This window comes from Paroedura picta, chromosome 10, assembly GCF_049243985.1.
Source record: "Paroedura picta isolate Pp20150507F chromosome 10, Ppicta_v3.0, whole genome shotgun sequence".
Classification (NCBI taxonomy): Eukaryota; Metazoa; Chordata; class Lepidosauria; order Squamata; family Gekkonidae; genus Paroedura; species Paroedura picta.
In genome coordinates this window covers 1,363,100-1,379,848 of record NC_135378.1, presented here as the reverse complement: position 1 = coordinate 1,379,848, position 16,749 = coordinate 1,363,100, and the positions used below count along the sequence as shown (strand labels likewise).

The following is a 16,749-nucleotide window of genomic DNA, read 5'->3' as shown; positions in this document are numbered from 1 at the left end:
AGGTTTGGCTCTCTCCAAAGCAGACACTGAAGCAGGCAAGGCACTTTGGATGCGAGCAGCCCATGCTTCCAGTTTGAGGGGGGCCCAGGGATTCCAGTCAGGGGCTGCCAGGATGCTGGTGCCATGGCCTACCTCAAAGGGGAGCATCCTGCTGCTGGCATGGATGGAGTTGTTATAAGCAAATTCAGCTAAAGGAATTTGGTTAATCCAGACGTCCTGTTGATAGTTAACCAGCACCTAGTTCACCCACTCATATTTGAAAGGGCTGCTGTGGACCAAATATCAGCATTCCTGGAGGAAACTTCAGCCCTTGACCCATTTCAGTCGGTCTTTCGGCCTAGACATGGGGTGGAGACAGCGCTAGTCGCCCTGACGGATGACCTCCAACGCCAGCTAGACCAGGGCGGGTCAGCGCTGCTCATACTATTAGACCTGTCAGCAGCGTTTGACACAGTAGACCATGAGCTCCTAGCTCGCTGCCTCGCCAACACTGGAATACGGGGAACGGCCCTCAAATGGCTGAATTCCTTCCGGGGTCGTGGTCAGAGGGTAGCGATAGGAGAGAGAATATCTAACCAACACCAGCTCACATGTGGAGTCTCACAAGGAGCAGTCCTCTCTCCTATCTTATTTAACATCTTTATGCACCCTCTGGCTCAGCTGGTGCGGAGGTTTGGGCTGGGTTGCCACCAATATGCGGATGACACCCAGCTCTTCCTCCTGATGGATGACTGCCCTGACTCCCCCCCAGAATCTTTAGCCAGATGCCTGGAAGCAGTGACAAAATGGATCAAACAGAGTCGCCTGAAGCTCAACCCTACAAAGACGGAGGTCCTGTGGTTGGGTAGGAAAGGGACCATGGGAGGAAGCGCGTCTGCCCACCCTGGATGGTGTGCAGCTCTTACCAACGCACACCACCAGGAACCTGGGCATGATCCTGGATGCTTCCCTTACAATGGAAGCCCAGGTCACAAAGGTAGTGCGGCTGGCATTCTACCACCTCCGCCAAGCCAAGCTAATAGCACCCTACCTGGACCCAGAACACCTGGCCACAGTGATCCATGCGACGGTCACCTCTAGACTGGACTTCTGCAACTCACTCTACGCAGGCCTACCCTTATCCTTGATCTGGAAACTACAACTGATGCAGAATGCTGCGGCCAGGATTCTCACTAAAACATCATGGAGATCACACATCCGGCCGGCACTCCAACAACTTGGCTGTCTTCCAGTTGAATTCCGGATTAACCTTAAAGTTCTGGTAATCACCTTTAAGGCCATACGTGGTTTGGGCCCACTGTATTTGAGAGACTGCCTCCCTGCCTATACCCCCAAAAGAGTCTTACGCTCCGCCACCTCCAACTGGCTGCGGATCCCTGGCCCCAGAGAAGCGCGTCAGACCTCAACAAGGGCCAGAGAGCTTCTCGGTCCGGGCCCCCCCCTGGTGGAAGGAGCCCCCTGAGGAGATCAGAGTCCTGCCTGAACTTCCACTATTCCGCAGGGCCTGCAAGAGGGAGCTCTTCCACCAGGCATTCACTTGAGGCCGACCAACTCAGAACACCTGCTGGTCCCCCCAGACGCCTGCCCATGACTCTCCTAAAGTTACTGTTAATTGTTATTATATTATAATTGTGGTTTTATAATCTTTTTGATGTTTTTTAAAGTTGTTTGATGTTATGTAATGTTCCATGTAAGTTATAATGTTCTGTGTAAACCGCCCAGAGCGGCAAAGAAATGGGCAGTATAGAAATCTAAATAAATAAATAAATAAATAAAATTCTGTTTGGCCATTAGTTTCGGGGTAGTAATCAGAACCCCGAGCAGCTTGAGCAAATCCTGCAGAACTTGGCAACAAACTGAGACCCATGGTTGGACACAGCTTTGCAGGGCATACTGTACAAACTGTACACGTGTTGAATTAAGAGAGAGGCAAGCTTCTGGGCTTTGGGCAGAGAGGGCCAGCGCATGAAGTGAGCCTACTTGGAAAACAAGTCAACTACCACCCAGACCATGGTCTTTCCCCAGGTAGGCATGTAGGCCAGTGATAATGTCTATGGAGATGGCCAGCCAAGGGCCACCGGGGTCTCCAGTGGCTGTAACAGCCCTCGTGGTTTACCTCTTGTGTGTTTGGCCATGAGACAGGAGGGATACCCCTGCACATATTTCACCACATCTTTGTGCAAAGAGGGCCACCAGTAGCTTCAGAGAACTAAGTAACGGGTTTTCACAAAACCAAAATGGCCTGCTGCCTTAGAATCATGGCATAGTCTCAAAGCCTCCAGAAAGGCTGTCAAGCGAATATAAAGAGCAAATCATCCCACTGCTCCAAATCTGCCCACAATGCCTGGAATTTCTCATCATTTTCTCAATCCAGATGGAAGGTGGGGGAATAGGGGATGCCCCCCCTTCACAGCTTGGCTGAAAGTCATGGCTACCAGTTCCAAATGGGTGGGGGGAAACCCTGAGTCTACTACTGGCTCTTACCAGCTTTCTTGGTGGAGGAGACAGGACAAGATGTCTGCCAACGTTCTGTTTCCCAGGCAAATGTATACATATAAGCATGAAATAACCACAATGGGGTAGTTACTGATCTGGAGCCAGACATCCTGGAATGTGAAGTCAAATGGGCCTTAGGAAGTCTGAGCAACAATAAAGCAAGTGGTGGTGACAGCATTCCAGTTGAACTATTCAAAATCTTAAGAGACACAGTAAAAGTGCTACACTCAATATGCCAGCAAACTCAACAGTGGCCACAGGATTGGAAAACGTCAGTTTATATTCCAATCCCAAAGAAGGGCAATGCCAAAGAATGTTCAAACTACCTCACCATTGCACTCATTTCTCATGCTAGCAAAGTTATGCTCAAAATCCTACAAGCTAGGCTACAGCAATACGTGGACCGAGAACTTCCAGAAGTACAGGCAGGATTTCGAAGAGGCAGAGGAACTAGAGATCAAATTTCCAACATACGCTGGATCATGGAGAAAGCTAGGGAGTTCCAGAAAAACATCTACTTCTGCTTCATTGACTATGCTAAAGCCTTTAATTGTGTGGAGCACAACAAATTGTGGCAAGTTCTTAAAGAGATGGGAATACCAGAGTATCTTATTTCTCTCTTGAGAAACCTATATGCAAGTCAAGAAGCAACAGTGAGAACCGAGCATGGAATCACTGATTGGTTCAAAATTGAGAAAGGAGTTCGGCAAGGCTGTATACTGTCACCTTGCCTTTTTAACTTGTATGCGGAGCACATCACGAGAAAAGCGGGATTAGAGGAGTCACAAATTAGGATCAAGATTGCAGGGAGAAATATCAACACCTCAGATATGCAGATGATACCACTCTAATGGCAGAAAGTGAAGAGGAACTAAAGAGCCTGTTGATGCGGGTGAGGGAGGAGAGTGCAAAAGTTGGCTTGAAACTCAACATCAAGAAAACAAAGATCATGGCATCCGGCCCTCTCAATTCCTGGCAAAAAGACGCTTGCTCGTGGGGAGGAAAGCTATGGCAAATCTAGACAGCATCCTAAAAAGCAGAGACATCACCCTTCCAACAAAAGTGCGTTTAGTCAAGGCTATGGTATTCCGAGTTGCAATGTATTGCTGCGAATGTTGGACCATAAGGAAGGCCGAGCATCAAACAATTGAGGCTTTTGAACTCTGGTGCTGGAGAAGACTCTTGCAAGTCCCTTGGACTGCAAGGCGAACAAACCGGTTAGTCCTAGAGGAGATCAGCCCTGACTGCTCCTTAGAAGGCCAGATCCTGAAGATGAAACTCAAATACTTTGGCCACCTCATGAGAAGGAAGGACTCCCTGGAGAAGAGCCTAATGCTGGGAGAGATTGAGGGCAAAAGAAGAAGGGGACGACAGAGAATGAGGTGGCTGGATGGAGTCCCTGAAGCAGTAGGGGCAAACTTGCCCCTAACATTTGTGTTAAGAATGGTAGAAGACAGGAAGGCCTGGAGGATCATTGTCCATGGGGTCCAACAATTGAATCCTAACAGATCTAATATTTGCAGATAATAGTGTCATAGCTGCCAATACAGATGCAGAGGCTATTAACATCATCTAGGACATTGCCTGCAATCTTACGGCTTAAAAATAAATGTGGACAAAACCAAAATCATAACCACGGATGGTTCACGAACAAATGTATACCTCAATGGAGCCCAAATTGAGCAAGCTGAAGAATTTGAATACTTAGGCTCACTGGTGCAAGAGAAGAAAGTGTCACCTACCACGGAAGCCCACAACGAGATTGGCCGAGCAACATCAGCACTTGCCTCACTCAAGTGGCACCTCTGGAAGAAGACAAACAAGACCAAAGTTCGTCTCTTCCCGACACTAATCCTTCCAATCCTCCTATATGGACCAGAAACATGGACTTTACTAACCTCCCCAATGCGATGCCTGCCGCAGATTCTGGGTGTCTTTCTATGTGATCATAATCAAAATGAGATGACAATTCGGACAAAATGTGACAACCTGCCGCAAATTAAAGGATCCAAAAGCACAGACTGCAATGGTTTGGCCGTGTCTGCAGAATGGACACCAGCTTGCTCAACCCCATAAACTCCTCTGGTGAGAAAGACCAACAGAATGGAAGATCCAACGACCATCGCCCAAGAAAACGTGGCTTAAACAGATTGAGGAAGACCTCAGAAACCAGCGATTGACCATCCATATGGCCAAAAATACTCCCACCAATTGCCAAGAGTGGAAACGTAAGGCATCTACAGCAGCATATTGGCTGAGAGGACAACCTGCCCCACCAATCACCAGCTAAAGGATAAAAAGAAGAAAGAAGATTGGACCTGTTAGGGGGTTAATTTTCTTGGCTGGTGGAGTGTCAGGAATTAGGCTGAGCCCAGCCTGCAGAGACCGAGATAAAGACACATCCGAAATCCAACAGCCAGTTGAAGATTCTAAGAGAGCTTTATTAAACAGAGCCCACAGAACGTTAAAGCAAGCCAAGATCTTCCTAAGCAAAGATCTTGATAATAACAAAGTACAAAGGGACACTCAGGGCAGTTATAGAGCCCACCAAATAAGGGAGGGGGTACATAGGCATTTTGGCGGGAGAGCGAGGGAACAGTAAAGGTGGGTTGATTCCCAAGCGACCAGATGGCCCGGAATCTTATCTAAGCAGTTCACACTTTGTTGAGACTTTGAGTTGTCTCCGCAAGGACACTTACAGGAAGACTGATACATCAGCCTGGAGCCTCTCCCGCTGGGAAAAGGAAGGGAGGCTAGGAGCTAGCCAACACGTTTATTGCTTTATGGCCTTGGCCAGGGCCGGCTGGTGAGAGGCCTCAAGGCATGGAAGAAATGAAACTTAGATGGCATGAATCGGGGTTTTTATGGTCCATCCACACCTGCAAGTTTTTATGGTCCATCCACCCCTCAAACGAACTGGGACACCAATCCAACCAATGCTGCTGAGTTGTAAGTGCCATCTTTATAGCAGACTCCTTCTTTTCCCAAATTGCCCAATTTCGCTCAGTTTCACTGAACTTCTGGTACGGGTAGGCAAGCGGGTGTAGCAGTTCATCCTCCCACTGTTACAGGAGGACTGTCTCCACAGCCCCGTCTACTTGGACTACCAATGGCTCAGCCAGGTTTGCATGACGGAGGATGGGTTCTGTAGTAAACAAGCACTTCCTTGAAAGTACATTGGCACTCAGCAGTCCATTGCAGTTGGGCCCCAGCCTTCTCTGCTCCCTTCCCCCTCCCTTGGGTTTCAGTTAGTCTGTGAGAGGGCTACCAGGGCAAAATTCACCAGAAGAAATTTGTAAAGCCAAAGAAACCTTGCAACTGCTGCTATGTGCAGGGAGGAGCCCAACCCAATACATCAGGCGCGTTGGCAGGGTCCATGTTTAATCCCTGTGGCAACACTCAGTAACTCAAGAAGGCCAGGCACTCGTTGTGAATTTCACACTTGGACAGCTTGGCACAGAAGTGTTTTTTAGCCACCGAGTGAAACTGCTGACTCCTGTTCAGTGTATTGTCTACTAAGAGCCCTAGACCCTAATTGCACATGCTGTTGCCAAGACAAGTCCGGCCCATGCATGCAGGCTGATAAATACCATGCAGGCTGATAAAGGAGGCGGCGGCGATGGGGATCCTCCTCACGGGCACATCCAGATTGGGGGGTGGGGGGGTGAACTGCAGAACTGCTACAATCTATCTTAAAAACTAATTGATCTATATGCTAATAATAGTTTACTGACTAACTGCGAATCAATTTACCCAGCTTGTGGGAGGGGAGGCTGTATCTCTGGAGGTCCAGATGGCGCATCACAGCTGGGCCCAGAGAAATACATGGACCTCTCTAGACTATGGCTCAGATATGTATATGGCAATATACATGTGGAAACATAAAGAGCCTTAGAACACTTCTGCTTGTGAAAGACCCTGTACAGTCGTGGTCCGCAACCTTTCTAAGGCTGCAGACCGGGGGGGGAGGGCGACCCCAGGTCTGCGCATGCACATTTGCGCCATTCACAGCCACAAACGTGCATGCGCGGAACTGCCGCGCATGTGCGTTTGCGCTGGTGGCCCTGCTTCCCTCCCCCCCCACAAAAAGAAACTTGCCAGGCCGCAAGCTAATTGGCTGCTTTGGCGACCAATTTGCTTGCGGCCTAGGAAGTTTCTCACTGCGGGGGGGGGGGGGTGGAGAGAGGGAGCCGCGGCCCGGTGGTTGGGGACCACCGCTGTACAGCATCTAGAGCTTTCGTCCCTATATATTAGATGGCCCCAGAAATTGGTTGCATGAGACCTTGTGCCAGCAGAAACTCAAATAGAACTAAGCAAAAGTTCTAGGCCAGGCCTATGGACCATCTTGTCCTCGTGGATCTTGAGAAAAGGAGTGTCTGTCCCAGAGGTCACAATCCATGCTATGCACAGATTGAGCTGATTACTACGAGGAACACTGCCCACCCTGTGAGGAGCTGCAAGGACCACTTGTCCAAAGCTTCATTATGAGCAGTATCAAGATCCACGGTGGAAGAGGAGCTGAGGCTGGTGGAAATAGATTCATCAACTTTGACTCCCTCTGAGGAAATGTTTTCCTATGACTGGGGCATGAAAATCAGTGATCACCCCCAACTGCTCCTCCTTTAGACGAAGAAGGCATTCAATGATATGATTTCAATAATAAAGCTTAGGTCAAATGAAGACGTGGAGGAATACCCCAGTCCCATATTTGTCTCGCTACTTTGCATATACAAAGGGCTGTAGCCCCGTCCCGCATCTAAATCACAGTAGCAGCATTGCCCCTGGCTCCCTGCCTGAGGCTCCCTTTCAGTAAACTGACCTATTAGTTTGTAGCTTTCAACTCCCACACCTGTATGTGAAGCACCAATTGAACTGGATAATATTGAGGAAGGATCTTTAAGGAAGCCATTCTGATTATTTGTTGTTGTTGTTGTTGTCCCTATAATCTTCCTGAATGTCCTCAAATCAAGTCTTGGTTATTTCCTACCTCCTTTCATGTCCCTCAGGAAATGTTTCTAACAGAGCCCCTGATGAGGATGACTGACCACCATGGGAATCCAGGGCTACTTTGCCTCCCTGAACTTCTCTGGATGTCTTGAAGACCCCTCTGTGGGGGTCACTTACGTCGGCTGCGACTTCACAGCACTTCTTCCCAGGGTTAGTACAACCTGCGAGAGATCACTGCGGAAGTCAACTAAGCCAAGAGTGAGAACTGCTTTGAAACGTGCCCTGAGCTGGCTTTGCCAACGGCTGCGTGTGGCTCGTCTCCACTGTGGCTCTGCCGAGGACCGAGCTGGAGGTCTGAGGCAGGATCCAAGCAGATGCAGCACGGATCCCGTCTGCTGCACCCAATCAATCTGAATCAGTCATTTTCAATCTAGCCAATCATGTGCAACCATGGGAAGTTCTTCGGTCTGCCACAAGGATATACGCTGGAGTTTCCTTGGGGGTTCTTTGGTCTTGTACCCACTGCTGAGGTCACCAACAAAGTGCTGCTCATTGGCCCAGCAGCCTAGTCTCTTTCTCAGAACCCACGTATCTAACAGTGGCGACAAAGGTGAGATCACAGGTACGGAACCCTGATAAGTGATCGCCAACCGCTGCGGAATCACTGGTGTGGAGCCAAGGAGGGACCATCTGCCATCTGAAATCACTGGAGTAGGGCCCTACCCCAAGGAGTGACAAACCGCCGGTAGAGACCATCATTCGTTTAGCGCCCAACCTCCAGGGAAGGAACCATCTGACTGCTGAAAGCACTGCCTGGAGAGCAAGACTCAGCAAACAACAAAAGCCATGGCTACCTTTGGCCAGATTGAGCCCTTTGAGCTCAGCAACCATGCCAGATGGCCATCCACCATTACCTCCTGGCCAACTCCATCACCAAGGGCAACTGAAAGTGGTCCATGTTCCTGAGGCTCTGCAGCCCAGCCACCTATGACCTCGCTCAAGATCTCTTCCTACTGGACAACATGGATGCCATGGACTTGGAAGAATTTCTCCAGCGCCTTTGGGAACACTGTAACCCTTAGTCAAGAGAGATTGCCTGCCACCACCCAGTCTAGAAGTGCGTGCAACAAGAGAGTGAGTCGGTTGCTGACTTTGTCGCCGCTCTTCATAGCCCAGATTATGACTGCCTCTTCATGAACCTTGAGGAGGTGTTGTCTGCGGGCTCCAGGACAAGCAGACCCAGTGCTGACTCTTCGCCAAGACAAACCTCTCCTCCAAGGACGTGCTGGAAGACACCATCACCCTAATCTAATACAAGAGCCTGAACCATCTGCTCAGCCCCCCTCCCCCCCAGATGTAGCGCATAAATACCTTTCAATATTGAAAGTTCCTAGTCTAACATAATGTGGTGCTGAGAAGATCAAACACACCAACTAGAACAGGACTAGGAATCCTTAACAGAGCCACTAAAACAGCTGCCCTCTCTATGGATTATCCTTGCAGTGCCACATCTGAGAGGCCGGCCAACAGTCCTATCTCGGGTGACAATTCCGGGGGGGGGGACGGGACGTTGTGCATTATTCCCACGAGCATTGCCAAAATACAGGACTAAAACTGATTGTTAATGGCACAACACGGGCTCTAATTTTTAAAACCCTCCAGGACCGGTTCAACACTCACTGGAAGAAAAGGTGTCATATTTATATCACAAAAATATCAAAAGTCTCTATCAGATGGACATGCGCAAACATAACAGTCAAGCACACGTGGAAATGCTCACTGTCAGCACAGCACAAACGGCATTCCTGCCTTACCTTTGAAGAAAGGGACGTAATGGTGCCTGAAGGCAGACGTGAGGCTGGTGTGTTGGGGGAGGGAGAAGCAGCTACTGGTACCAAGACTCAGAGTACCAGCTAGGGGGCAACAGAAAGTGCAGTCATTTCCTTTCTAAGACCTACGGGCAACATTTCTTTCTAAGACCTACAAAACAGAAAGGAAAGTCAATTCCTTTCTAAGACCGAGGGAACGTCCCACATCTTTGAGCTCAGGAAAGACTTCCAGGTCGGCTGGGGGCTCCTTCTTCTTGCTCACCAGTGCCCAGGGAGGGAGGGAGGGAGGGAGAGAGGGAAGAGGACAGCATAGGGGGCAGCAGTGACCCCCCCAGGTTGAGGGACTACGGGGGGAAGGGCCTATGCTTCTCTCTGGCTGTGGAACCTGTCAGGGGTCCCGAGGAGAGTCCTGGGCACCCAAACACCCATCTCCTCAGAGGAGATGCTTTGATGACCAAACGTCTTCCTCCTGCCACTCTGAAGAACCGAACAACCCTTAGTGCACTCAAGGACATTTGTATTGACATCTGAGACACAAAGGGTACAATCCTGATAGATAAAAAGAAGTGGAGCCTTGTTACAGCTGGGACTGAAATAAATGGCTAGGAATCACCACCAGCATCCCTGATGCCCAGCAACACACGCACACACACACGCACACGCACACACGCTCACGCCCACAGAGGGATTTTCAATTGGCCACAGGCCAGTCTCATGGCCGGCTGTCACTACTGACTCCGGTGGGAAGCATTCTCAGAAAGATGGGCTCGGAGGAAGTCCGTCGTGAGCAATCTTAATTGGCTCCACTTTCTGACTGAGCCGCTGCTGGCCGTTGGGGAGGTGGGGGGGGCGAGGGAAAACTGCCAGTCATCACAGGCACACCAGTAAATGTAAAAATAAGTAAATGTCCCTGCGTATTTTGGAAACTTAGCATCCTGCTGAACAGCCAAAGAGGAATTAGTTTTGCAAATAAACAGGCGCAGAAAGCTTTAACCTGGATGTACAGGTAAGAACCAGGGCCTTAGAAGAAAGAAGCAGAAGATGGATTTTCATGCTTTCCATCTTCCTAGGGAAACCCAGAGACTTATCTAGACCTCCTTGTCAGCGGTGGAATTTATGGCCTGGTTTTCATTACTGGAACTTGGTGTGTCATTTTTCGTGCTACCGAGGCAATATTGAGCGAGGGACAAGGGTGCCACAGCAGGCCTGCTCCAGGGCAATGTGGCTGGAAGCCAGAAACCACTCCAGTTTGTGGCTGCTAAAGAACAAAGGCTCTAAAGGACCCCGTTGGGAAGCCATTCAAGAAGCACACTTGCTGGCAATTGCTGGGCTTGCTAACAAATGCCCAACTCTGGATTCTTGAGGCCTTTGTCAAACTTCCTCTCTTGTGCTCCCACAGTGATGTACCCTGTAACGTACCTTGTGTGCCAGGGGAGGGGGCAACATTACTTATAAGAATTGCCATGACATCTTGGTTACTCTCCTTCAATATTCAGTACTGGGTCACCTATTCTGTACAGAACATACTCAGCTTGATAGGGGATAGATCACGCTTTCTCAGCCAAGGTTTCAGGAAACCCGGGGGTTTCTCGATGGCCCTGCCAGGGTTTCCTGAATGCATGGGAGTTAATTAATTTTAATATGTATTTTAAATTTGTTAATATTGATTGGGTGATATGACCATATATAGTCATGTTGACCACTCCCCCCCCCCCCAAAATGACCGATGATTTGCCTAGAGTGGGAAGAGCCCTGGGTGGGCGTGTCCACAGCTCTGCTCCCCAATCATATTCTGCACAATTGCAGCACTTCTGGGGTTTCTTGAAGCCTGGAATTTTTTTACAGGGGTTTCTCAAAGGTGACAAAGTTGAGAAAGGCTGGGATAGGCCTACTGATGGCCATGAGCCATAACAGCCAGACGGGGCCCCTGGATTCAGAGGCCGGTTGCTCCTGATTGCCGAAGGCTAGGGGTGTACATCTGGCTTGGCAAAACCTAAAAAAAAGCCAAATGCTAATTTAGGGAACAGGGTTGAGTTCTAAATCTGAGCTATGAACCCCTAGTGTGATCTGGGATCCAAATCAGCTTCTCATTAGGGGTCCTGAATTGCTGCCCGAAAAATAGTTGATTCTCTCTGCTGGGGCATTTAAATGCCTCAACCTGGAGCACACGATCCAACAAACAACAGCTTGTCAGGTTATGTTTGGGGAGGGGAAAGGCATTTAAATGCACAAGATGTCACAAGATGTCATAGTCCCATTGTAAAAGGCACTGGTCTGACCACACCTGGAGTACTGTGTGCAGTTCTGGAGGCCTCACTTCAAGAAGGACGTGGATAAAATTGAAAGGGTACAGAGGAGAGCGACGAAGATGATCTGGGGCCAAGGGACCAAGCCCTATGAAGATAGGTTGAGGGACTTGGGAATGTTCAGCCTAGAGAAAAGGAGGTTGAGAGGGGACATGATAGCCCTCTTTCAGTATTTGAAAGGTTGTCACTTGGAGGAGGGCAGGATGCTGTTTCTGCTGGCTGCAGAGGAGAGGACACGCAGTGATGGGTTTAAACTTCAAGTACAACGATATAGGCTAGATATCAGGAAAAAATTTTTCACACTCAGAGTAGTTCAGCAGTGGAATAGGCTGCCTAAGGAGGTGGTGAGCTCCCCCTCACTGGCAGTCTTCAAGCAAAGGTTGGATACACACTTTTCTTGGATGCTTTAGGATGCTTAGAGCTGATCCTGCGTTGAGCAGGGGGTTGGACTAGATAGTCTGTATGGCCCCTTCCAACTCTATGATTCTATGATTCTAAATGGAGCAATGCTGATCTGACCTCGCATCGCATATTCTTGGGTATGTACTTGTCAAACCTTTAAATGGCATTAAATTGAAAGAGGATTTTAGAGGATAGTCCAAATATTTAAAATTATCTCAGTGCAAAGAAGCAGTTATGTTCAGTCATCTGCTTGTCTGGCTCACACTCGCTGGTCATGCTCAGAGAACCACATTCAGGGCCATTGGTCTGTGTGACCGCACTGATCTATTGATAGCTTTTCTCTTCTTCTGCTGTGCCGATTGTGACCTAGTGAAAAGAGGGGGAAATCCATTTGAAATTCTTTAGTTGAGACTTGCTCCTTATGTCTCTGCGTGCCGTCAGTGTCTAGCTGCTCGTGGGGGGCGTGACCTCTAGCCCAAGGCAGGCAGCCAGCCATTGACACTCTCTCTGTTACTTGGAGTTTATCAGCTTTTAGCTGTCTTTCAACCCTGGGAAACAAAGGCTGATGTGGAGACGCTTTTATGTCTCTCGAGGAATTCATCCCAGGCAGGTGTTGACGGAAGCAAAGACCTTCTTGGACATTTCCCAGGAGACAAACAATCAATCATTCTCCGCTCCAAACACAGAGAAATATTTACGGGAGAACAAGGTCCTCTTAATCTTCAGCTTTCTCTAATTTCTATTTCTCAAGGGGAAAGTTTCTTATAGACTTAAACTTCAGAGTAAGTCTCTCTGACTTCATCATCATTATATATAAGATGGAGAGCGGACTGAGAGTTGAGCCAAAGATGGCAACTCTAAGCCTTCGCTAAGAGCCAGGCATGTTGCAACTTCCATGTTTGTAGCCTTCTATGAAAGATTTAGTCGGAAGGGAAGGCTTCTATATTCTTTCTTTGCCAGACTTTATATCAATGACTGCTGAGATCATTGGGAATCTATAGAGTTCTAAATATAAACTTTTAAAGAGATGGTAGAAAACGAGTCTGAGTTCCACTTTTGAAATAACTTGGGAATGCCTCCAATTATAAGTCTGTACCAACATCTACTGGAGAATTGCAGAATTAACTCTCTGCCTGTCCTGAAGAATGACTGAGCAATGACAGATGTTCAGAAATCATCCTTTTCTACATCAAGCGCTGCACTCTACCCCTCTCAATCAACAGAAAGAAGGAATCGGTCTCAGAGAATACCAATTTGCAGAAATTATTTACCCAATTAGAAGCCCAGCTGGAGTCTCAATTAAGGCCTTAGAGATATGCTGATCTAATGTGGATACATTTAACTAAGACAGATGCCAAGCTGGACTCACTAGAACAGAAATTTCAACAGATGCAGCAAACTGTAATAGAGGGAGTTAAAGGCCTGGACATGAAAGTGAACCCAATGGCCAAGGCTACATCAGAAGCCAAACCAGGAGTTCTAGAGACAAGAACTGATGTGATGTTCCAGGAAATGGAAAAATCTCTGGACAGGTTGCCAATGCTAGAGCTAAGTGATATAGAGACATGTCTAAGGGCCATTCCGCACAAGGGCCAATGTTGCCAATTGCTTTCACAAAGCGGAAACGCTATTTTAAATAGTGGAATCTCAGCGTTCCGCATACCATCATTTGTAGTGGAATCCAGTATCGTTTCATTCGTTCCCTACAGGTTTCCGGTCTCACAGGAATCGCTAGAAAGGAAACAATTTTTTTCTGTGCTTGTTCCCACCCCTGGCCATCAATCAAATGGAACAGCCAATGGGTGGTTGTTATCATGCTCCCGAAAAGCCCTTTTCCCTTTAAGCACAGATGTTGTTTTTTTAAACACACGTTGCAACAAATATGCCTTGATTCTTCGCATTGTAGAGACCCATCTAGCTGGCGTGTGAGCTGGCGATTTATCATTACCACGCTCCCCCGAGTGGAAAAAAAATCCCCCCCCACATGGGCGCAATTTTTGGCCGAAGTTAAAGGGAACTGGCGAACAGGGGGCTGTGTTGTGCTTGGGGACTCAGGGGAGCTTTAAAGCACTTCTGTGGAGGGACTGTAGCCGGAGAAGCCTCGCTGGGTGAAAGAAGCCTCGCTGGTTCGTTGCTTTCCCCGCTCCGAGGGGGAAAAAATGGCGATTGCTTCACCGGAAGTTCGGAGGAGAGAGCCAGGGGGAGGGACTTTGTTGCAACCGCTACATTGAGAACGCACAGGTCTTTTTCGCAAGTGTTGCAGGTTGTTGGCAAGAGTGTAGTGATTTTCTGAGGGTGAATCCACTTTTCCCGATTCCCCGGAAATCGCTACAACAAAGCGATTTTGGCGCTAGTGTTGCAGGAGTGTTGCAGATTGCTCACGACGTCATGCGGAACTTAGTTTTAGTGGCAAAACCAAAATGCAAGACTAGTGCTATATTAAAGTCGTACGGAATGGCCCTAAGAGTAAGAAGACGGGTTGAACAAGGAGGAGAAAACACATGCTCCCGGATCATAGAAGCTAAGGCTGAATCATGTGGTTTCATAACAGAAGATTGGGGTCTCAGATTGACAAGATTCAAAGAATTAGCTCTAGATATGCCACAATAAAGAAAGTTCCACGAGACATCCTTATTAAAAGGCAAATAAGAGACCAGGTGCTGATATGTAATTCTAAGGCTAAACTGAAAGTGGATGAAAATGAAGTCATTATCCTTAGTGATAAACATAGGCTTCTATAGAAGAAAAAAGATTACACCTTTCTTACTGAAAAGTTTAATAAGATAATCTTTAGATGGATTAACCCTAAAGGTCTACTATTTACCTACAAAGATCAACACTTTAAATTGAACTCGTCAATGAAAGCTAGAGAATTCATACAGCGATTTTGAGAGGACTTTGGAAATATTGAAGAAGATGGATTACAAAATTTTGCCTTTATAATGTAAATGGTTTAAACTCTCCATAGAAGAGAAGAAAAAATGTTCACTACGTAAAGAAACTGATTTTGGATATTCTGTGTTTACAAGAAACTCACATATGAAAATTGGATTCAAAACTTCTCATTCAAAAGGCCTTGAGAGAACTCTTTTTCTCTTCAAATAAGAAAAAAAGGGGAGGGGTATCAATGTATGTGGAAACAAACTTAAAACCAAAGTTGGTTACTGCAGATAAAGAAGGCAGATATATTGTGGCTGAAATTGAAATATATGGTGGTAAAACATTGATACAAGAGGTATATATGCCCCACCTGATAATTTGATGAACAATATAGCAGAACTGATGTATGATTGTTGGTGTTTAATGGGGGACTGGAATAATAGACCCACAAAAAGATACATTCAGAAAAAAATTTCACAAGAGAAAACTACCACTTGCCTTCTTTAATTTAATAAATAATCTAGGTTTGGTAGACATATGGAGGGTTAAAAATGGTGAATTGAAAGAATATGCATTTTACTCAGAGAGACATAGCTCTTTCTCTAGAATTGATATGTTTTTTTTTTGTTTCCAAGACTCTTTGAAAGTAACAAAAGCTGAAATATTATCTAAAGCATTTACAGACCACAGTCCAGTAACGCTAAAAGTTAAAAAATATATGGGTTCATATAAATGCAGTTAGAAGAGTCTTTGTTGGGGGATAAGGAAGTATTAAGAAAAGCTAAAGAAAAACTCCAAGAATTTTTTTCAACTGAACCTAACTAAGGGCACGAGTATGAGAATGGGATGGGATGCAAGTAAGGCATTTATGAGAGGCTGTTTTATTCAATGTATTATGGCACAAAAGAAAAAAGCTAAATGAGAAATACCAAAGGATTCTTGATGAATTTGCAAAGTTAAGAATTGTTGATAAGATGAGAGAATAGGAGGTGCTAAGATTAGGAAAGAAACAGGAGAGTGTTTGCTGATGACCAGTGGTTATACTACAACAACCACTGAATGGAAGAAAACTCAGCAGCTCTCGTCATAAAAGACTGGAAGCCCCTATTGGGGCAGAGATAAAAATCACTTACTAACTGAAGGCTTTGACAACTAAGTGTCATAAGAGAATATAAATGTATTAAAGAAACATGTATAATATAAGAATGACGAGGGTTTAATTCTTCTGCAGGAAACTGTGCTGTCAACCTTATTTTGTTTTGTTTCTTTCTCCCCCCCCTCCTTTTTTTACTCTTTTTTTTCCTTTTTACTCTAGGACTTTGTTTCACTCTGTGTATATACTTCAAAAGTGCCTAACTGCCCGTGAGCCTTGCAATGGTTCTTGTGATCGCTTCACAGGTCGGTGCCGCTGGCTGTGCAGGTGTAAAAGGAGGCCATGCATGGAAAGGATCCACTCACCTGGGCAGGCGGAAAGACAGACAGGGCAAATGGCCAGGGAGCCCATGCCTGACAAGTGGGTAACTTCAGGACAGGATCACGACCCTCAGGCAACGGAGAATGTTCATTGTTATAGACTAGGGGGCAAGCCTGTTGCCTTCAGGAATACAACAGCTGGGGGTGGGGGGTGGAAGAACTCTGTGGATGGCCTTTCCCTCCCCCAAGGACCCGCAAAGGCTGTCGGCCCCGCACAGGGAGCTCACCGGCAGGGGCGACTCCCAGGGGGCAGGGATCTTTCGCCTCCAAGCCTTGGAGGGAAGTGGAAGGAGGAGGGGATGGTCAGGCGTGGGGGCCGGGAGGCAACTGGCTGGCCTCTGGACAGACAGGCAAGCTGGTTGGAGAGACAGACTCTGTGAAGGCTCAAGGGGGTGGCAGGTGACAGTGGATGAGCG

The 16,749-nt window shown here is 47.3% G+C and overlaps 1 protein-coding gene across 10 annotated transcripts in view; it reads right to left on the bottom strand.

The window, feature by feature from the left end:
- The window catches only part of ABLIM2 (actin binding LIM protein family member 2), a 151,023-nt gene that overhangs the window by 70,831 nt on the left and 63,443 nt on the right, over positions 1 to 16,749 (bottom strand). For 6 of the 10 annotated variants that reach the window (XM_077301515.1, XM_077301520.1, XM_077301517.1 and 3 more), the window contains exon 12: positions 9,258 to 9,356. The exons of the other annotated variants lie outside the window; for them this stretch is intronic. In XM_077301515.1, the coding sequence (XP_077157630.1) occupies positions 9,258 to 9,356 (99 nt within the window). The remainder of the gene's footprint in view (positions 1 to 9,257; positions 9,357 to 16,749) is intronic. 10 annotated transcript variants of the gene reach the window in all.